Source organism: Symphalangus syndactylus, chromosome 1, assembly GCF_028878055.3.
Source record: "Symphalangus syndactylus isolate Jambi chromosome 1, NHGRI_mSymSyn1-v2.1_pri, whole genome shotgun sequence".
Classification (NCBI taxonomy): domain Eukaryota; kingdom Metazoa; phylum Chordata; class Mammalia; order Primates; family Hylobatidae; genus Symphalangus; species Symphalangus syndactylus.
The window spans coordinates 99,386,321-99,409,658 of NC_072423.2; the positions used below are offsets into that span (position 1 = coordinate 99,386,321).

Here is a 23,338-nt window from a genome sequence, read left to right on the forward strand (position 1 = left end):
CATGGTTGGTGGCCGCAGCGTCCATGGCCGCTTGACACATGTTCTGTGAGCCTGGGATTCTACTAAAAGCCAGACGCCATTCACATGCGCACATGCGGACTGCTTTCTTCTTATAAGACACTTAAGGCTTCACTTTTCCTCCACTCTTTTATATATGTGTACACACACACACACACACACACACACTCTTGGTATCATTTTATATAAGTGGTCTCCTCTTCACATTTTAATCAATTCAATCTCTCGGCAATCAATTTTGAAACAATTTTCAGCAAGTGCTATATCTGGAGGTTCTAAGAGAGATGCTGGAATGGCTTCCCGTCGGAACACTGAACTCTTTCGAGCAGTTTTTACGGAGGCGTTTGCTATGTGTTCTCAGGGCGGCACGGGAGCATCTCGCCTGCACATGGGAAGCTGCCTGTTTTATGCCATCGATAGAAGAGATCGAAAAAGAAATCTAATCAACCCCCAAAAGTCTTTCTCTGACGGCTAGAACATACGGTCCAAGTTTCTGGGACGTGTACTGAGCAGCCTTTTAACTAAAAGCTTCCACACCATCTTGTAAGGAATTTCTGGTTTGGATGAAGCCCAGAGGAATGAAAGCAACCAACCTGTTTCCAAAGATCTAGAAAGTCTTGAATTTGCAACTCAGCCTGCCTCTACGACGTAATGGCCGAATCTTGCCATGGACAACACCGACCACGGGCCTGAGATAGGCCCGCGGGATCGAGGGTGGGCAGCCACAAGTGCCCGCCTTACCTGCCTGGCTGTCCCTGGGCTTACACTGGACCTCCTCCACGCACTCCGCTGGAAACCATCCGATGTGGCCACGGGCGCTGCCTTCCCAGAAGCCCCCTTCGCCGATGCTCAGAACTAGAGACGACAAAAAGGGAGAGGCATTAGCAGCGGGGACGTGGAGGGCCTGAGGGTGAACAGGACGAGGGGCCTGGGCAGAGGCAGGAGAATCAGCGCATCCCTGGCCAGGCGTGCAGAGTAAGTGGCTCTGGTGTGACTGCACTTCCTTCAGCCGCTGACAGTGCTGAGAGGCGTTGGGGCACCACCACTGCAGATCACAGGCATCCTCTGCCCCTTAGGTGATGAGACAGGAACGAAGCGCTGACATGTTTGCATCTTTATGAATCTGACACCACGTCATACAAATGGATGTGCATGGCGGCCCTGTAGCACCTCTCAGTGTTGCACATGAGACGGAACAGTGGTGCTTGGCTGTCCTTACCATCAATGATTTCAGATATAAAAGTGGAGTCGGGGGGCACTGCCACAAAGCGGGGAGGCAATGATGAGGTCATACCTTCCCCTCCTAAGCTGGGCAAGAACCGGAGGCAGAAGGACTGGAAGAAAGAAAATCCACCTGCCCGACTCTGTCTGGATCTTTTAAACAAGCGTGGGGAAGGAGAAATCACAGCAGAGGGCCGGGCGCAGTGGCTCATGCCTGTAATCCCAGCACTTTGGGGGGCCGAGGGGGGTGGACCCTCTGAGGTCAGGAGTTCAAGACCAGCCTGGCCAACATAGCGAACCCTATCTCTACTAAAAATACAAAAATTAGCCAGGTGTGATGGCACACACCTGTAATCTCAGCTACTTGGGAGGCTGAGACGGGAGAATCACTTGAACCTGGAAGATGAAAGTTGCAGTGAGCCGAGATCGCGCCACTGCACTCACAGCCTGGGTGACAGTGTGAGACGACATCTCAAAAAAAAAAAGAAAAAAAAAGAAAAAAATCACAGCAGAAGATGGGCGAGCCGCTCACGAATCATCTGACAATGGTGTGGACGTGGAATTATCTTCACTTAAAATGGAAGGAACTGCACTAAAAACCTCACACAGTCAGCACCAGCCCTTTGGAGGCCTGGCCCACTGGTGTGCTGGCTTATTAATCAGGAACCTATTCAGTATGTGGTTGCTGGCAAGGACTGCAGGTTTCTTTCTTACTTGTGGTTGAAAGAAGCCAATTCCCCAGGAGAGAAGCGATGGTGGCCACACATTGACCTTGGCCTGGGGACCATGTACATCACTGGACAGACACGGCCGCCCTAGCCTACAGGGTGGAAGTTGCTGAGTCCAGACACAGGCATCCCTCCCCGGGCCATGTACTGGGTACACAGTAGGCCCTCAATGAACATCCGCTGGAAGAATAAAGCATGTTTGTTTTTAAACTCAACTGCTGAGCAAGGGTGAGGGACATAAGCCCAAAGACACCATGGGGTAGGGGGAAGGTCACGAGGACTCCACTGGTCCCCATGGCCCCATTGTGATAACTATTTCTGTCATAAAGCTTGCAAAGCTTGCAGTGGCAAAGTGAGGAAGGAAAATCTATATCTTAGGATTTATTTATTTATTTATTTTTTATTTATTTTTTTGAGGCAGGGTCTTGCTTTGTCACCCAGGCTGAAGTGCAGTGGTGCCATCACAGCTCACTGCAGCCTTGACCTCCCAGGCTTAAGCGATCCTCCCACCTCAGCCTCCGGAGTTGCTGTGATGACAGACGTGTACCACCACACCTCATTAATTATTATTATTATTACTTTTTTAGGGACAGGGTCTCACTATGTTGCCCAGGCTGGTTTCACAACCCTAAGCTCAAGCAATCCGCCTGCCTCCACCTCCCAAAGTGTTTGGGATTACCGGCGTGAGCCACTGAACCAGTCTGTATCCTACTTAGGAGAGAACAATCTGATCTCTCCACATCTTTACCTTCTTTTAAATTACTCAAGACCCAAAGGCACCAGCCCTGCTGAAAGAGGAATCATGGCCCCAGAATTGTTCTCCTCTGGCCCTCATTTTAGTCTCAGAGGCCAGACAGAGAACCACTCAGCCCACGATTTTTGAAGGTTAATGGAACTGAAAATCCCACTTTATAAGTTCCTAATAACCTGAAAAAATGACCTAACTGAAACATATCAGCCACATCCCAGGTGACCAGGACAATCATCACTGCCTGAAGCATCTCCTCCAAAACTTGATGCAGGGCCTGTGGGCTCCTCTCAGCCCAGCTGACCAGGATGTGCCCCACAGTTTCCCAGCAGAACCCTGGACCTGAGAGGGTCATCTCAGAGCAGTACCCCGGGCTGCAAAGAGAGGCCAAGGACTTCCTGATGTGCCACTAGGAGCCAATGCCCACAAAGATACCCATCCTCTCCTTCCTTCACGGCTGTGAGATCATTCTGCTGTTTCATATGGGCCTGGGGAGAAGGGAACTGCATAGGTAGAGACTGGTATCTTCTTCCATGGAAGCTCTGCCCTATCTTAGCTATGCGATGCTTGGGAAAACTCGGTCTCTCTGTGCCTCAGTTTCCTCATTTATCAGAGCATGACAATACTATCTAGCTCATAAGCGTTGCTATGCGTGAATCAGAGGCACGTGAGCCCAGTGTGGAATGAGGACCCAACACTCTTGCCTGACTTTTCTTCCAAACTCCCCTCTCCAGGAGAATCACTCCTTTTAGTTCCATATTTAATCTCTATCAAGTATGCACTTCAGGATGTGTTATTGTTATTACAAAACCAACCAAAAATATGAAACGCTGTTTCCAATGGGCTTGTACAAGGAGGCAGAGGTGACATGCTGCAAGGGGTCCCCCCACCACGGGGAGCCTTTGTGTCAGGGGTGTAGAAACAGCAGGACCTGTGCTGAGGGTGCAGGGGAATGGAGGAGGGGCCCTTCTGGGTTTCTGGTTGTGCAAATGGTACCTGCTGGTCCTCTTCAGAGACTGGGGAGCAAGAGAGGGGTTTGTGCCTTGAGTGCCTCCCTGACAGAACACCTGCATCCAGGTAGGAATGGGTGTTCCTCATATGGTGAGGAAGGGGCTGGGCTTGGCTCCCCCATTGTTTGCTGATGCAATTCATTGAAAAGTAAAGACTCCACACCCCCAGTAAGAAGAGGTGGAGGAGAAGAGAGGAAGTCTCCATCCACCCGGCAGTACAAGAGTGAGCACTGGGCTGGGAGGCGAGAGACTCGGCCCCATCACTGGGATGCTGAGGGACCCCGGGGACTCCTGTGCTCTCTGTGGCCCCACCTCCTCCATGCGGAACACTAGGGTGAATTCTGAGAGTGAATTCTGAGCAGGCAACCAGGTGAATTCTCAAGTCTGGAGTCCTGCCTTGCCTTTGGGTGCTCTGGCTGGAAAAATTGTCAAGGACCCTGTCCCTGGAGCCCCAGACTTGCAGGGGAGCCATGGTGTGATAGGACTGACTCTACCACAGAGGATCAAATGAGAATCGTCCCAGCCAAACCGAGAGGCAGAAGGAAGACTACGGAAGCAAGGAGGCAGGGCAGCAAGACTCGGGGCAAGCCGTGCAGGAAGAGGCAGTGCTTTGAATGGTGGGTAGAGAGCAGGTGAACGCATTGCACCCAGGGCATGAGGATGGGGGGAGGGGCACATACGGCATGGCTGGGGGCCCTGGGAAACCTGGCTAGAAAGAAGGTCTATCCTCAACACCATGTCTGCTCCAACACAGACGATGCTTTAAGGCACCTATGAGAACCAACTGCGGATCTCTCTATGGGTCCCACATGCTCCCTGAGGCCACAGTGGGGATAAGCTGGTTGGAGAAGGGCCAGCCCTGCTGTCCTCACCACGGCCACCACAGTGGGCCGCTCCCTGCCTCAGCAGCTCTCTTGCAAACTGGAAAGCAGCAGTGATTCCCCGTACTGAATGAGCTGGGACAGGGGTGGCTCCGACCCTTCTGCTATGCTCCACTTTCTCCGCCTCGACCCCAGCCTGGGTACAGAAACCTGCCAGGTCACTGCGGAAGAGGGAGTTGCTGAGACCCAGCGTTTTTCCTGTTCTGTACCCAACATGCTGGTTTCTAATGTACCTCTGGGCCATCTTCAATTTCAAGCCATGCATGGTGTTCTTGAATCCGCATATCCTTCTGCTTAAATTGACACAGGACTTACTTGGGCCAGGGACTGTGCTGGGCTCTGGGGTCACAAAGATGGTGCACGATTTGGGGCAGACACCTGGAGGAGCTTCAGAAGAGGAAGATGGCCTCACTGTCCACCCACCTAATGTCACAGAGCAGAAATGTTGGTGCCCCCTGTGCCCCCACCCCCCAGCACTGGCAATGCTATGTCGTGGGCTTAGTTTTTGCTTGCCAGAATGGGGGCTTGCAGCAAGCAGGGTCAATCATCACTGCTTCCCTAGGCCTCACCCATGGCCAGGAACCCTCAGGGGTTCATTGTGTGTCTGTTAAATAAATGAACCCCTAAAATGACCACGCTTATTGTGCCACGTGCTGCATCAGCATCAGAGGCCTGTGTGGCCTGGGCCAAAAAGTAGAGAGGGAGCGTGGCAGGTGGGGGCGGGGACACTCCCAGAGGAAGGGACATGGCGGCCGAATCCTGAAGGAGGAGCTGATGGGAAGACACAGGGATAGCTGCTGTCTGAGCAGAGGAAAAGCAGGATGGAAGCACGGTGGTGAGAGTGTGGGACAAAACACACACTGCTGTTTAGAAAACTCTGTCATTCTTCCATGCTGTCATGCACTCACTCACTCACCACCTATCCAGCTACCCATCTATCCACTCATTCGTCCACCTATCAAACTCAACCACGTATCCATCCATCCATTCATCCATCCATCCATCCATCTTCCCACCTACTCATCCATCCATCTACCCTTCCATCCATTTACCCACCCATCCATACATACATACATCCACCCACCACCCACCTACCCACCCATTCATTCATCTTCCTATTTACCCATCCACCCATCCATCCATCTACCCATTCATCCAACTTCCCATCTACCCACTCACCCATCCATCCATCTACCCATCCATCCATCCATTTACCCATTCATCCATCTTCCCATCTACATACCCATCCACCCATCCATCTACCTATCCACCCATCCACCCATTCATCTAACTTCCCATCTACCCACCCACCCATCCATCCATCTACCCATCCATCCATCTACCCATCCATCCATCCATCCATCCATCCGTCTACCCATTCATCTATCTTCCCATTCATCCATATTCCCATCCAACCATCCATCCATCTATCCATCCATCCACCCACCCATCTACCCATTCATCTATCTTCCCATCTACCCATCCCCCCATCTATCCATCGGCCCATCCATCCATCTATCCATCTACTCATTCGTCCATCTTTACATCTGCCCATCCACCCATCCATCCATCTACCCATCCATCCATCTACCCATTCATCTATCTACCCATCCATCTATCTTCCCATCTACCCACCCAACCATTCATCCATCTATCCATCTACCCATCCATCCATTCATCTATCCATCTACCCACTCATCTATCTTCCCATCTACCCATCCACCCATCCATCCATCTACCCATTCATCCATCTTCCCATCTATCCATCCATCCATCCATCCATCCATCCATCCATCCATCCATCCATCCACCTTCCCATCTTCCCATCTACCCATCCATCCATCCATCCATCCATCCATCCACCCACCCATTCATCCATCTTCCCATCTACCCATCTACCCATCCACCCATCCATCTATCCACTTATCCATCCATCCATCCATCCATCCATCCATCCATCCATCCATCCATCCAATCCATCCATCCGCCTGTCCACCCATTTGTCAATTCATCTGCCTATCCACCCACCCATCTGCCTATCCGCCTCTCCATCCATCTGTCCATCCATCCGTTCATCTGCCTGCATGCCTGCCCATCCGTCCACCCACCCACCCAGCCATCCAGCCATTTCATCCATCCATCATCTATCCCATTCCAAGCACTGTGTCACATGCTTGGGAAACAAACAAGAAGAAAACATAGTCCTGCCTGCAGAGGGTCTACAATCTGTCACAGTCAGGAATGCTGCAAAATCACCTGAGGAGCTTGTTAACTATTCAGATTCCCGGGCTGTGTGTCCTTGGAGATACAATTCTGCAGATGTAGGGATGGATGGCCAGGAGATCTGCACATTTAACAAACTCCCCTCATGTCTCAGATGCAGGGACTTTGGGAAGAGAGGCTGAGAAACTGCACTCAGGTACACAGCTTGGGCAGGAGCCTCTGGCTCAGAAGCCTGATGCTGGATCTTGCATAAAGAACTATCGGGGGTGGAGGGACGAATGTGCCAGGTATAGTGAAGGACAAAGAGGAGCCCTTGAATTAAAAAAAAAAAAAGGAGGGTCAGTGGGGGAATCAGAACATGTACACACCTATTTTTGGGCACCCCTTATTTTAGGAGAAAAATGTTGGGGTATGTTTTCCCAGGTACATGGTATCCTGTCTACTGGGAATGTCAACCCCTTCCCAAATGGGACCGAGCAGAGGAGATGTAAATTAACCTTCTGAAAGAGCCAGCAGCAGCAGTGTTATCAACAGGACCCCAGGGCCACCCTGGGGTCCGTCACAGCCACCCTGCCTGCCTGCTGCCCGGGGCCTGACTTCCACTGCAAAAAATGAGTTTGGTTTCTCTGGAAACCCTCCCAGACCTGCCCCTGCCAGCCAGGCAGCTGGGTTTCCTGCCCACAATGGTTGTTCTCTTGATATCAAGGGGACAGAATTCCTCCAAAGGGCCTTGGCTCTGCAGGCAGTGGATCAGCTCGACCCGCCCGCCTCTAAGCACTGCCATGCAGACAGCAAGGATGTGCGGGCCACACCACGATGGGGAGGAGGCACCGACAGCTCGGCAGGAAGGAAGAGCGGCGCCACTGGCAGCAGGAAGGGGCTCTGCGCCAATTGTGTGCAAATGGCCTGCGCGGCCCACTCGAATCTCTTTTCAGAACAGCAGTCCTTTGCCATCGATCCTTTGAAGTGTGAGTTTTGGAACTGAGCTCTGTCATTTCTGTTCTCCCTGGGAGACAGGCCCAGCTCCCCGCACGCCCCATGCTCCTGCGAGGGGCGGGTTCCAGTCTGGTCATGTTTGAGGAGGTGCTGCTGGGTTCCAGTGTGCTGGGGAGGGGCAGAGAGGCCAAGGAAGCCCAGTCCTGGGGCCTGGATAGGAGTCACACGACCTCCCTTCTTTCCTTTGTTGGCTCATTCTACCAAGCCCAGGGAGTTGGACAGGGGAAGGCCCCCAGAGCTTCTGGGAATTAAGGTGTGAGATGTGGATTCGCCTGCCATGTCCCACGACCCCTGCGAGTCCTGGGTCCTCAAGTCTGCCTACCACTGCCGGACTGTGGGAGACTCGGGCCCACTGATGGGCTCATCGCCGGCTCCCCCTCTCCCTTGAGCTCCTGCTCATCCATGCTGCTACTCGGGATCCCCTCTAAGGGACTCTCAGCTGTTCAGTGCCCACTCCCACGGGCCTCTGCTCTATGTCTAAGGCACTGGGGATGCGTGACAAGTTCACAGCATGGAAGCTTGCCTGCAGCTCTGCCCCTCCTGGATTATGGGTTGGTATGAGTGAGTCCACAGATGCCCAGCCCCGGGCTCCAGGTTCATCTTTACAGGCCTCTCTGCCCCTTTGGAAGTCCAGGACTAACCTGGCTGCCCTACAGGGACTGCCAGCTGCACCCCAGCCTCCTCCCTGGGCATCAGTGAACTCCAATTAAGGCTCACAGAGGAGAAGCTCCACCCTTCGACCCCTGAGCCCCAGGCTTCTCCTCCCTACAATAGGGACAGGCCTGGACAGGAGGACCGTGTGTCCCTTCCTGCTCTGGAGGGACAGTGAGCCTCCTTGGCTCCCACTTGGGCCTAGGGGGTGGCCCTGAGTGTGCAGACCGGTCAGAAAACCTTCTCTAACTAGGAACCTCAGCTCTCACTTCCTAGAACAGGGTTGCTAACAAAGCCAGCATTGGCCCTGATCGCTGCACAGATGGCCCCTCTTGCTCCCCAAATGCGGGGCCTTGACATCCTTGTCACCTGACATCTCAGGGCTGGCCTCAGTGGGCAGGAGGGAAGGTGGCTGTCAGCACTAGTCCTCAGAGAGACAGCCAAGTTGATGGGGTAAGTGTGAGGGATTTTAAAGTGGCAATTACACCAATCTACAATGTTGTAAAAACAAAACAAAAACTAAGTTTTTAATAAACAAAAAAAATCTCAACAGGGTAATAGGAAGTCTTGGCAAATAAAAGGCAACAATAAAAATGATACACGGAAAAGCTAGCAAACATAATTTCTGAAATTATAAAACTCAAAAGACAGACTTAACAGCCAAAGGGGCATTACAAAGGAAAGGGTAAATAAACAATAACCAATAGAAATGATCTAATGTAAAGAAAAATGACTGAAAAATATGAATAGAGCTCCAGGGACTTATTTGATGCTATCAAATGATGAAATATGTGTGCAGCAGGAACACTGGCCATCAGGCAAGTGGCGGGGCTCTGCCGTAATTAGAATGTTGCAGTAACCCAGGTCAAGCTGACCTGATCGGTGTGGCACGCAGAGAAAGGAACTGAGTCAATTACCTGCTGGGGGCCAGGCGGCAGCCAGCTGCGGAAGGCGGGATTTGAACCGGGCCTACTGACCTCTAAGGGCCACACCTTCCACCCACGCCACGCATCCTCTGGAAGCCTGCCCTCCAATGGCAAGGCCCGGGCGTGCTGGCCACGTGTGTTAGGCCTTTCTTGCTCCACCCAGTGAGTTCCTACCATCCCACACAACCTCTGCAGCCCACACCTGCCATGTTGCTTCTGCTGAGTGCCTCAGATGCCACCACTGCCAACTTCCCTCCAACCCTACTTTTATCTTCCTGCAGTGCCTCACATACCTGATTTCCCCCTGGGCAGAAACCATCGCTGGCTCCCCAATACCCCAGGAACAACGTCTAACCCCTTCTTGACCTGGTGTTAACAATGGCTCCCCAGAGGCTCCTCAACGCTGGTTCCCAGGATTCTGCTTTGAGAATCTTTCCTTCCAACCTGGTAGAATTCCTTCCTTTGAACACTGCAGGTCCCGGGCCTCAGGTCCCACCAGACCATCTACCTGGAGACCCCAAAGCCGACCCACGCCAGGTCCCACCCTGACACTTCAGACTTAGGGGATGGAAAGGAGCTCTGCTCTTCGATGCCCTCATCTGGCTCCCCCACTGCCCTTCTCAAGTGGAATCTCATTCCCAATGGATGTGTCCCCTTGGATCCCTGAGACCCAGCACTGGGGGTGCCACAGCAGCTTCCTGGAGAGTGAGGGAAAGGGTCTGGGAACGTCACTCTGTTCCCCATTCCTGCCCTTCCAGGGGCCTGTATTTTCCATGGAGAAGCACAGCCTTGGACATGGTCCCCACAGCAGGCCGGATGAAGGGCCCCAGCCTGACCTCACTCCGGGAGCGGAGGACAACCAGCAGACACTGACCTTTGACTCTGTCGCCGCGGTGAAGGGGGATCTCGCCGTCCACTTGGGGTTGGTATGGCTTGACGGCGACGAAGAGCCTCCCAGGCACGGCACTGTAGAGCTTCCGCTTGGGCCCCGGGTACTCGAAGGCCGAGAGTGAGTCCTTGTTGGCACCAGGAGCAAAAGGCGACCTGGACCAGGCGAGAGGGGCAGAGAGAGAGAGAGAGCAGAGTCACAAGGTCACAAGACACACGCCACAAACCACAGCCAAGCCATTCAACACATGCTGCGCCTCGGTCGCCGCATCAGAACTCCTGATGCCAGACAGGAAGATGGGAACGGGCCAGGGCAGCACTGTGGTCAGAGGCTCAGGCAGATCCAGCAATCCCACTTGCGGGTCTGCCCCGTACAGACAGACAGCAGCCACTCAGGGAGACATCTGCACACCTGCGTTCACAGTGGCACCGTTCACAGCAGCCCAAGGGTCCCTCCACAGAATGGAGAGACACAGGGTGGTCCAAACATAACAATGGAACGCTGTTTAGCCTCTATCAGGAATTAAACTCTGGGCCAGGTGTGGTGGGATCATATCTGTAATCCCAGCACTTTGGGAGGCTGAGGTGGGCGGACCACCTGAGATCATGAGTTTGGGACCAGCATGGCCAACATGGTGAAACCTTGTCTGCACTAAAAATTCAAAAAATACCAGGGTGTGGTGGTGAGCACAGCTACTGGAGAGGCTGAGGCAGGAGAATTGCTTGAACCTGGGAGGCGGAGGTTGCAGTGAGCCGAGATTGCACCACTGCACTCCAGCCTGGGTGACAGAGTGAGACTCTGTCTCCAAAAAAAAAAAAAAATGTAAACTCTGACACAGGCTACACCGTGGGTGAACCTTGGGGACACTGCTCAGTGAGATTCGCCAGACACAAAAGAACACAGACTGTGTGATCCCAGCCATGTGGGGGCCTGAGAGCTGTCAGATTCATGGACACAGAAAGTAGAATGGCGGGTGCCGGGGGCTGGTGGAGAGAATGGGGAGTGAGGGTTCAACGGGGACAGAGTTTTGGTTTCACAAGATGAGAAGGTTCTGGAGATGGATGGTGGTGATGGTTGCACAGCACTCGAATGTATTCCACTGAAACCCACTGAACTGTGCACTTCAAAATGGTTCTAAGGTGATAAATTTGATGTTACATATATTTTTCCACCATTTTACTTCATTTTATTTATTTGAGACAACATCTCACTCTGTCACCCAGGTGGGACTGCAGTGGCATGATCTCGGTTCACTGCAACCTCTGCCTCCCAGGTTCAAGCAATTCTCGTGCCTCAGCCTCCTGAGTATCTGGGATTACAGGTGCCTGCCACCATGCCTGGCTAATTTTTGTATTTTTAGTAGAGATGGGGTTTCACCATGTTCACCAGGATGATCTCAAAGTTCTGGCCTCAAATGATCCACCTGCCTCAGCCTCCCAAAGTGCTGAAGTTACAGGTGTGAGCCACCGCACCTGGCCTATTTTGGCACTATTTTAAAAAAGACTAGCCTGGGCAACATGATGAAACCCTATTTCTACTAAAAAAAACTTGGCCAGGCATGGTGCTGTGCATTTGTGGTTCTCACTACTTGGGAGGCTCAGGTGGGAGGATTGCTTGTAGCCAGGAGGTCGCGGCTGCAGTAAGTCATGATTGCGCCACCGCACTCCAGCCTGGGTGACAAAGTGAGATCCTGTCTCAAAAAAACAAAAACAAACAAACCCCAAAGAGACTCAGGTGGAGACAGAGATCCAGGAAGGCCATGGGTGTCCGACATTTCATCCACCTCACTGTGAGCATCAGTCACACTGGACGAGGAAGCACCCAGGACCTTCCATCAAAATAGGTCATGACCTCGGTTCTTCCAGTGCAGTTCCCAGGGGCCCCAGCGAAAACACACTAGAGGAACTAATATCAGTTCTTGCTGTATGTCATTGATTTTGCACAGAGCTATGTTTTCAACCTGACTTCTACACCCGACAGTAAGACACACCTTAACAGGGCCCAGCGACAGGACACGCAGCACAAAGTACTCTGAGATGCACCTACAAAGTGGCCAGGACGGGCGTCCTTAGAAACAAACGCATCTACACAGAGGAAGCTGGCCAGAAATTCAGGACGGCCATCCTTAGAAACAAACGCATCTACACGGAGGAAGCTGGCCAGAAATTCAGGACGGCCCTCCCGGGCACATGCTCAGAAAGACAGAGAAAGCGTCCACCTGCGGCTGGCGTCCTCCAGCAGGGCCCCTGGCTGCAGGGAAGCGAGTGGTCTCTGACCATGGTTCCCCTCCCAAACTTTAGGTGCTGTGGCCTCTGAGGCGATGGAGGCAGCATCAGTCTTTCTATGAGGACAGGGAGGAAGGGCCCATGCACACAGGGACCCACACAAAACAGGCTTGCAGGGAAAGTTCTAGAAGCGGATGTGACTACCCTCTTTTGGCATTTAACATAAGCCTCCCCCTCATCACGTGCCTTCACTACTGTAGTCACCCGACTCATGTGTCCCTGATAATTGCCTTGTAGTTTGCTCTCTGCTTGTATAAAGTTACAGAAGGGCAACAGGGCTGTATTTAGTTCTGCTTCTTACTCCTTCTCTCGGCATTAGGATGGTGAGATCTGGCCACGGGGACCTTACCCGTGTCAATGTGTTTGAGGAGCCAGGGCTCCATGTACTCTGATTACTCTGTAGGGAGCAGACTGGGCCTGAACACTCAGTCTGTCTGCCTGACTCCAAATCTCAGATTTGTCCTGAAACCATGGGGAGCAGAGACAGGGCAGGACAGTGGCCTCTTCTGGAACAGGTGGGCGTCTTGGACGCTTACCTGGGCTCTGACGACATTGAGAGATGGGGGAGGCTGCAGGCAGTTAGGACTTCCCTGTCCCCTGTCCCTAGGGATGCCATTCCTCCCCTAAGTCACAGCCACAAATGTGGCATTCACAGACTCCTGGGGGCACAGGCGTCTCTCTGAACTGTCACTGCCATGCAGCCTGGGCACAAGATGGAGCCCACCGGGCACGGTGTGGCACAGCAGTGCATCGATGTGCACAGCCAGAATTCCAAAGGACTGCTGTTCCCTATCGATGGACATCATTTATCCCCAAACACCCCAGGAGTTCCTGGAGCAGGAACTTCTGCAAAAGCCAGTTTTGGTGGCCTCCTCTTGTCCAAAGGCATAGCCCAGTGAGCCACCAGGGAGCAGAGGGAAAGGACACTGGGCCTTCCTGCTCTGCAAGGGAAGCTGAGAAATGCAACAGTAGCGCTGGGCCAGGCCCCCACCTGAGAGGCTTCCCTGCCAGCCTGCCCAGCCTTCTGCACGTCCACCAGCACTCGGACGCATTCATTCAACTCAGCCTGACTCAGGGCTGGACTGGCACAGAACCGAGAGCTGGGAGGGGTGGGAGCCTGTACCGCAGGCACTGAGCATCTCACAGCTGTCTCTTCTCTGGCTCCCAGGCCAGCAGGGATGCGGGGAGGAGAATCCCGGCAACCAAGGGAACTCCAGGATAATACAGCACCCCAGGGTCAGAATCCCTCCTCTCCTTGAACTTCCCTTAATGCACCTCCCTACATCTGCCCTGAGTGATGAAGCCAGCAAGGCCAGCGGCCATCATGGGCTCTGTGGATGGCCTGAACCTCCCGTCACTTCCAGGCTGACCTACCCCAGCTGTGTGACCTTCAGTGAGTCACTTTACCTCTCTGAGTCTTAATTTTCTTATTTGTAAAATAGGTGGTAGAGGGTGGGGGTGGGGCGGATCCCCACCACCTGTGGTTGCTGGGAGAATAATGAGAAAATGCAGATGAGAAGCTCAGTTCCTAGCCCCACTGCAGCTCCGAGGGCAGTCACTGTCTCTGCATTGACCATCATCCAGGCTGGACCGGCAGCAGCCAGAACACAGGGCTATGCCGACATCATCTCAACCTCCCTCTCCTGGCTGGGGATGCAATACGGGCGCTTGGAGGAGCTGGATGCATTAGGCCCCATCAGGACTGAAGGTTAGTCCTAGTGATGAGGTCACAGGTGGCCCCAGTGTCCCCTGGGCTGCATGGATGCTCTTCAGCAGGTGGAGTGGCTGCAGGTCAGGTCAGCCCATCCCTATGATCAGTCCCCAAGCACCCGGATAGGTTGACTCCAGGGGAAGCAAGGTGAGGCACGTGGGCTTCCTCTCGAGGGGAAAGGGTGGGTCAAAGTCTAGAGGAAAAATCAGATGGACAAGGCTGACAGTAGCTGGGGCAGGGCAGAGGGTGAGCCACAGAGCAGGACTCGCAGGGTCTGTTCACAACTGTTATGCGGCTGACACAGCAGCTTCTTAAGTCCAGAACTTAGGAACCAAATGAGGAGTGCATCTTCTCAGGACTTCCACACCCAAGGAGCTTCTGCAAGGAACCCCACAGCCCCACTGTGCATCCTCAACAGCAGCCGGCAGGGGACACTGAGCCTGCCCTACTTGAGAAGTCAGTTAACTTCATCAGAGTTGATCCATCCGCTCATCTCTTCTCCGTTATCTATCCAGGCCTCCTTCCATCTGCCCAAATACCTGTTCTTCCATCCATCCACCCACCCACTCATCCACCCACTATTCATCATCCATCCATCTACCCATCCATCCACCCATCCATCCATCTACCCATCCATCCATTCATCATCTACCTATCCATCATACATCCACTCATCCATCATCTATTCATCCATCCTTTCAGCCAACATCCATGTACCCATCCATCCACCATTCATTTATCCATCCATCTATCCATCCATCCACCCATCCATTTATCCATCATCTATCCATCCATCATCCATCCATCATCCATCATCCATCTACCCATCTATCCACCATTCATCCATCCATCTACCCATCCACCCATCCATCTTATCATTTTTCTGAACATCTATTCACTCATCTACCCAAAGTTCAGAAAGATCTTGCCTGAAGCCCAGCTGAACACTTACTATCCATCATTGGACAAGTCAGCTACCTCTCAAAGCCTCAACCTCCCTTATCAGAAAAGGGGATGATCAGGAGTAACCGTGATAATGCACTCTGCCAGGTGTTATGCAAACATCAGCACCTTCACACTGCCCTGCTGCAGCTGCAAAGTCAGTAACAAAGTGCCTGTCTCACCTCACTGGTCCAGCTGGCACCAGAGTGTGTGTCACTTGACAGAGAAGTCAAAGTGAACACAGCTCCAACCTTGAAGCTCTGTTTCTTGATTCTCTTTGGAGGAATCAGTTCCCTAACCCATCAACCCCAGAGCCTGGGAAACCTTTATCTAAAAACAGGAAAGCCTTATTTCTTCTAGACCAGAGTGGTGTACACGGTTCCAGGCAGTGATTACCGGCAGTGAGGTACGGTTCCAGCCAAATTCTCACACATCTTCTTATTCACTGTTAATTTGAACCTCAAAAAGTCCCACAAAGGCAGAAGATGAAAACCTTTGTCCCCATTTCACAGGTGTGAAAATGGAGGCTCCATAAATGGTGACTTGGGTATGGAAATACAGAGCTGGTCCTCACATCCTAGCTCAGGGTTCCCTGCTCTGTCTGGTGACAGAATGAGGTGAACAAGATCTCACCTGCTACAAGGTGTCTTATCCTTGTGATGTCTCATTTGATGAACTACATCCTCCTGCCAGGCCCCACTCTTCCCACAGCAGCCACAGTCAGCAGCAGAAGCCAGGCCTCTACAGCCCAGGGAGAAGAGGGCCTGCCCCGCTCAGGAGACATGGCACCTGGGCTACGCTGGGGGTCCCTCCTGCTGTCCTGCCTGCACAGTGAGGACTGGTCTGAAGTTCCTGCACCCCAAACTGTCCATGTTTTCCTTACGTTCCGGCCAAGAACAGTCAGGAGGGATTCTAACCAACTTGTTTTGGTATAAGGGCCAAATCACTGAATTCTTAAAATGAAAAAATTGGTAATCTTCTTGGTGGAGTGATTTGGATCAGTGAGTTGGGCCATTTCCCAGCCAGCCTGGGTGAACAGGAACTGGCCGACATACTGACCTTTCTCCATTCATTCATTCACCAGTCAGTTACACATTCATTCATTCATCCAGCAAGTACTCTGCGGGTGGGCTGTGAGCCCATAGCCATGTGGGTCTGCAGATCCCCGTGAATGGTAGACATGGATGCAGGCCTCAGGGAGCTGATGGTCAACTGGGCAGAAGCACAGGTCAGTGGATGCATTTCCGCCCGTCTGAGGGGTCGGCGCAGAGAACAGGGCCAGGACTTGAGGTCAGGGAGTCCACAGGGCCTCTCCACAAAAGGCTACAAGAGGGGACAGCTGGGTGGTGCAGAGAGAAGGGCAAGGGCACGGGAAAGGCTCTGCAGGGATGTCAGGGAAAAATGGATGCCACACAGCGCAGTGGTACCGGTGAACGAGCACCAGCTCACCCTGGATGCAGCCTCAGGGCTGGACCGGAGCAGACAGAAGGTGGAGGTGGGGAGCCCCACTGGGGGGCCCCTGTGGCCATCCCAGGGGAGCTAGGGGAGCCCCTGACACATAGAATTGTGAGAGAGTTGGAGGTATCAAGAGGCACAATCACCCAGGCCTGGGACCTGCTCAAGGTGGGTAGGTGGGTGTGTCTCGCAGAAGATGGCAGTAGGAGAATAGAGAAGGCTGTCAGCTCAGGTCTCTGGCACAGAGGGCAGCATAGCAAACGCAGGAGGTCCCAAGCCCTGAGCGTCTGTCAAACGTTACTAAATGTTGTTGGCTGGGCTGACAGTTGTTTTTAAGTTGAAGGCTCAGACCCTGCGTCATCTCCTGTCTGGTCAACATCGCCTCCCTCCCTGGCTTCCCAGGACTGTGAAAGTCAGCCTGCACCCAAGCCCTGTGTGTCTCAGGCCTGAGGGCTTCATGCTGCCTCTGTGATTCTGGTGATGGCATCTCTGAGGATGCACAACAGGGACTTAGGATTATTTGCAATGTCTTACCTTGCTGGCTGCAATGACTGCTTCAGGGACCGACACAGGACACTGGATGCCCCTCTCTCTGGCCCCAGCTCCCTGCCAGACTAACCCCTGTGCACAGGTGAAAGTCAGGCCAGGCATGGTGGCTCACCCCTGTAATCCCAGCACTTTGGCAGGCTGAGGCAGGTGGATCACCTGAAGTCAGGAGTTGGAGACCAGCCTGGCCAACATGGTGAAACCCCATCTCTACTAAAAATACAAAACTTAGCTGGGCATGGTGGAGCATGCCTATAATCCCAGCTACCTGGGAAGCTGAGACAGGAGAATCGCTTGAACCTGGGAGGTATAGGTTTCAGTGAGTCAAGATTGTGACACTGCACTCCAGCCTGGGAGGGCCCAGCCACCCCCACTTTCTGGGTCAGGATGATGGGGCACAGGAGGGCAAGCAGGAGCCGCAGTCCTGGCACTGACTCGAAGCCACTCTGCGGGCCCCACACCAGCAGCGTCTCTGGGCAGCCAAGGCCCCTTCTGCCCCTTTCACCCGCCTGAAACCCTGAACGTAGCTGCACCTCAGTTCCCATGCTAATTTCAGGAAAACAGAGGCCACTGGGCCAAAGACGGGCTTCCCAGAGCCCCACCGGGTCCTACCGGGGTCCAGACCCTGCCTGTGTGGCCAGGTGGGTGCCGCTGTCTTTCATGCATGCAATGGATGACACATGGACAGGTCGGCAGCATTCATTTCCACCAACTGAACTCAAAAGCATGAGTCTTTCTTCCCCGCTGAGCTGACCCCACCCAAGAAACGTTCTTCAAGGAGAGGGTGGCGAGGACGTTCCCTGGTGGGTGAGGCCAGGGCAGCCCTTGGGACTGGCTGCCACTTTGTAGAAATACATCCAGAATTGTTCTGAGCCTGGGCAGGCCAACCAGCCCCCTGGCAGCTGGGAGAGACCCAGAAGGAACAGGGACGCCCCCACCCCACGCACTCCCAGAGCAGGGACTCAGGTGTCTCAGGAATGTTCTCAGGACCATGGTCCAGCAGTGCCAGTGGGCGCCACCAGAGGGCGCCCCCAGGGGCGGAGCTGCACCTGAGGGAGCAGAGGTGTGCAGGTGCACTGGCTCCTACCCTCCTGGACCAGCATCTTTAGGAGGATGGGAGAAGAAACACACACACACACACACACACACACACACGAACATGATAAGGAGGAGGCGGGGGAGGAAGGAAGAACACAGGCCAAGGGACAGGTGAGCAGGAGAGACTGTGGCGGACGATGGGGGCAGGGACAAGTGTGGGGCGTATTCCTCTCTCTGCCTCAGAGGGACAGCCCTGCCACAGGCTCTGGCTCACCTGGGAGGGACTTGTGCAGTGATGGGCAGCGAGGGACCCTGTGGTGTCTCCACTAATAGCCCTCACCTCCCAGCGGACACTGACCATCCACAGTTCGGCCCCCTCACACCCCTTGCAGCCCCCTTCCTGTTACACCATCACTGCAACACCAGCTCCCAGGCTGGGCCCGGCGAGCTCCTTGGGGCACTCGTCATTGTGCAAGCTGGCTCAGGGCAGCTTCGAACCAGGGTTGGCACCTCCATGCAGGAAGCAGACCCTGCCCACAGCTCCGAGCCCAGGCCAGGAGGCATTAGGTTGCTTGGTGCCAGCAAGAGTCCCGGTGGGGGCCCTGGGGAGGCTGGGAGGCCTCCCCGAACCCCATCAAGGCTGCACTTGAGGGTGTGACCTGAGGCTGGTTCTGACCACAACCCTACACCCACAGCAGTCCTGGCCAAGGTTTCTGGGGCTTTGGGTCAGCGTTTAGGCAAATAGGTCTGGCCCGAGAGGGGTGCTGAGCATGTGCAGGGGGACACAGGGCCTGGCCAGTCACCTCCCTGCCCAGGACAGTCAGCTTCCTCCTACCTGGCCATCTCTGCTTCCCCTGCTTCTTAGCTCATGCAGGCCTCTGCCACCGGGACAATAACACCTGATACCCTCTGCTCCCTGCCCCACAGCAGCCAGCAGGGTCTTTCTACACTGTCCACAATGAGGATGAAGATGAAGACGACCCTAAGAGTGGCCGACGTTTCTGCAGAACCAAAGACTGTCTATGAGCAGCTCTGGATGTCAGTGCAGGCCGGGTGCTGAAAGCCACTTAATCCACCCAGAACACTCGGGAGGGGGCAAAAGTCATCAGCCCCACTTTACACAGGAGAAAACAGAGGCACAGAACTGGCAAGTGACTTGTCCAAGGTCAGCCGGCGGGTGGGTAGAGCCAGGTAGCCCTGGCGGTGAGCACCGCTTGGGGGATGTTCAGCACCAGTTGCTCAGCATGGGCTGATGGGCAGCTGCTCCACCCTTCAGACAGGAGAAAGTGGGGAGGGCTTTCCCCTCCATGGCGGGGAGAGCACGCTGTCACCTACGCTTCTGAGGGTAACCAGAAAGAGCTCTGGGGCACCCAGGGCCCCCAAAGGCTGGGAGCTAGCAGCCTCCCTGAAAGTGGCCTGTTAGTGCCTCAAGGCCAGGGCCTGTTGCCCTAGGAAAGAGCTGGTTTTTCAGGAATAGTAAGGCAGGCGTACAAGGCATGGGGCTGAGCTCTGAACTTCGAGGATGAACAAGGAGCAGAGGGGCTCGGCTACCTCCTGGAGCCTCCAAAAAGCCCTGGGTTGGGTTGCACAGTCCTGTGATCCACCATCCAGCATCACCAGGGCTGGCCGAATGAGCATTTCCCTATCTCAATAAAGGCTGCTTCAACACTGAGGCCTTGGTCCACAGCCAAGAAGCAGACAGCTCTAGCCAGGCCCCCCTCCCCTGGCTGTACCTCGTTTGCAGGACATTCAGACCAAGTGTGCTCAGGGCACCAGGCTTTGCACCCCGGCTGCATCACCTGAATGTCCCTGCGCCCAGCATGGGCCTGGGTAACTGCTCCATAAGCAAATAATGTGCAGTGAACTGGCTCCCTTCTGTGCCCCTCACCGTGCAAAGACGCTTCTGCCCCCCCGAATGCATATGGCCCTATGCAGGGACAGAACACAACAGCGGCACCTTCATGCTCCACCCTCATCCCAGGAGACCTCAAAAAGACGCCTGGAGAAGCATGCCTACCTCCAACTCTCCATCCCACCTGGTCGCCTCGAAGGCAAATGCTCACCACTGCCGTCCCATAGGAGGGGACACCAGTGCCACTGGCAGGTCCTAGTTAGGACACAGGTCTTGAGGGAAGGACCTCTCAGCTCATCAGTGCCCATCCAGAGGGTTCCTCCTGCAGCACAGCTATTGCTACCATTGAGGATGCTGAATCCTGGACAGATGGATATGGACAGGGAGGCTGTGAAGGGGTGGGGAAAGGGAAGAAGATGGGAACAAGGCCAAGAAAGATGGGACTGACGGGTCAGGGCCACCAGGTAAGAGCAGTGCCCCTCAACTCGGGACAGACAGTGGCCCACAGTTAGGGGGACCGGCTGCCCTGATTTTAGCACTGAAAGTCCCGCATCACAGGCAAATCTGAATGGTTGGTCACTCTACCAACGGTTCTGGGTGACGAAGGGGATAGTCTTGGCCAAACTCTGGGTCTTGGGTTAGACATGGACCTGGGCTCTAAGAAACAATGTGGAACGAGCACTGGCTGGACAAGGTGCTGTGTGAGGCGGCCACCCTGAATGCCTTCAGCTGATCTTGAGAAAAACCGGAAGTTGGTCTTTCTGGGACCCTTTTTTAAGATGGAGTCTCGCTCTGTCACTCAGGCCGGAGTGCAGTGGTGCCATCTCAGCTCACTGCAACCTCCGCCTCCCAGGTTAGAGCGATTCTCCTGTCTCAGCCTCCTGAATGGCTGGGATTACAGGCATGAGCCACCACGTTCAGCTAATTTTTGTATTTTTCGTAGATGGCGTTTCACCATGTTAGCCAGGCTGGTCTCAAACTCCTGACCTCAAGTGATCCGCCTGCCATGGTCTCCCAAAGTGCTGGGATTACAGGTGTGAGCTACTGCACCTGGCCCCTTGTTTTATAATTGACAAAGATTAGACAGATTGGGTTTTACCTGCCCAAGGTTATGCAGCTATACAATGGTACAGTCCAGAAGCGTGTATGCAGGAGGCCAGGCAATGAGCATTTGAGGCAGGCTGGCCACATGATGACCACACACACACACATACACAATGATTCTCTAACATGCACACGCATGTCTACATACCAGCATGCACACAGGCAAATGCACACAGACAAAAAAACCACAAAAATGCATGCACATACACAGGCATACACAAACACATACACATATGCACACACACATGTGCATTCTGTCCCCCATTCCCCATACATGAACAGGGAAACAGGGATGGTCAGACTGCAGCTGCAACACACCCAGCTGCTTCTCTCTCTCCCGAGCCACATCTAGTCTGTAGCCAGCTCAAGTCCCTGGCCACGCTGCCTTTGCTGTCTTATTAGATTTTGTACTGGACGAAGGGAACACACTCTTTTTAAAACTGTAGTCAGAAGTCTTGCTAAGTGTGTGAAGTAGAATTGGCTGCCTCAGGGGAGCCCTTTAATTTAGCTTCCCACTGTTCTCAGCACCTGGGTCTTCTCCCTTGGGGTCCTTCCAAGCAGGAATCTAGACCAGAGGCAGCTGGACCTCCTTGTTTGGCTCCAGTGGGAAGCGTCCATGGGCTGAAGGCCAAAGTGTTGAGAGGATGTGGGGTCTGCCAGCTCTAAGAGGGTAAGGCCTCGACCCTGCCTAGGGGCCGGGAGAAGTGGGCTCTCACCGGCACGTTCTCCCCACAAACTCCTTGGCTGTGGCCCCAAAGCCTGGGCTGCTGGTCATAATCAGGGTGATCAGCCCCTCCTGGGACCACGTGAGGCACTGACCCCTCCTCAAACTCACACGGAGCCTGCCAGGTGGAGCCCCTGGGGGCAGGGGTGGTGGCGGTCTTCCTCCCTGACATCCCTGACCTTAGCTGGCAACACAGCGTGACCCAGGCCTGCAAGACTCCCTGCAGCCAGGCTCTGGACCCCGAGTGGCTTTGAGGCCAGGGAGGAAACAGGAAGCATATAGGATGGGGGCGAGGGTCAAGGGCCTCAGCACTGAATGCCGACATCACCAAAAACATGGCAACAGCCGGGGAAGCACAGGTCCAAGGCCCAAACCCGAGGGAGTGCCAAGTCACCAAATGCCAGAGCCAAGGGCCTGTGCTGAGTCCTGCTCTTGCTACGTTCTGGCTGCATGACCTCGGGCTCCTTATAGAGGCGTCCTGCAGCAAAGAAGCCAGCACGGTGAACTCCTGGAGCAGCTGTACCCATGAGAACGTGGAGGCATCCGCAGCAACGGCCACTGCCCCTGCAGGTGCAGCTTTCATGGCTGGAACCAACACCAACCCTAGCACCTGGGGCCCCGACAATGAGCTGACCCCTGGGAAGTCTGTTCCTCGCCTGAAAATTCTGGGAGGTGGCGTGAGAAAGGCAGAGACCTGCTCGGGAGTTGGAGCTCTGAGTGCAAATCCAGCTCCCCTGGCTGCTTGGGAGGCAGGAGGGTGGGGAGAGACCCAGGCCTGGAGTTGGACGCCGAATGGGGTGCTGGGCAGGAGACCACAGGCAGTTCCCAAAGTCTGCCCTATGCTGCCCATGTCCTTGTCTAGGAAATGGAACAAGGCACAGGCTTCTGTCACCTGGGGCTGCTTCAGAGACAGACGGACATGCCCTCTGTGCTCCTGCCATGCTGAGCCCAGGCCTGCAAGTGCTCCCCTGTGGGTAGCACTACCTGAGACCGTCCCTGCAGCTGCTGAGACAGCCAGACGCCAGAGCCCTGAGCCGGCCTCTCCGGCCCCCAGCACTCTCCTCTGGGCTGGGTTTCTCCCTGCCACCCGCGTGCGCACCCTCACTTTGGATAAGGTGCGATTGTAGGCTTGCAAACACGGCCCTCGGGAGGGCACGCACCCCTGACCAGGCTTGCAGCCCTGCCTCTCTCCCTCTTGACATTTCACTTAGGACCAGGAAGTCAGTGCACAAGGAAAGGAAACAGGACCCAAGACGCCAGTAGCATCCCCAGGACGCTCAGCTCAGCCTCCATACCCGCCCCGAGCTGTCATCGTGTGCCTCCATGAGGCTCGGGAAGGTGACCCCAGCTCCCCTGGGGGAGACCGTGCCAGCAGGGACAGTGGGCAAAC

At 54.3% G+C, this 23,338-nt stretch overlaps 1 protein-coding gene across 2 annotated transcripts in view; it reads right to left on the minus strand.

The window, feature by feature from the left end:
* The window catches only part of SHANK2 (SH3 and multiple ankyrin repeat domains 2), a 682,193-nt gene that overhangs the window by 328,390 nt on the left and 330,465 nt on the right, over positions 1–23,338 (minus strand). For both annotated transcript variants that reach the window (XM_055271428.2, XM_055271436.2), the window contains 2 exons: positions 10,277–10,446; positions 760–873 (listed from right to left, as the gene is read on the minus strand). In XM_055271428.2, the coding sequence (XP_055127403.1) occupies positions 760–873; positions 10,277–10,446 (284 nt within the window). The remainder of the gene's footprint in view (positions 1–759; positions 874–10,276; positions 10,447–23,338) is intronic.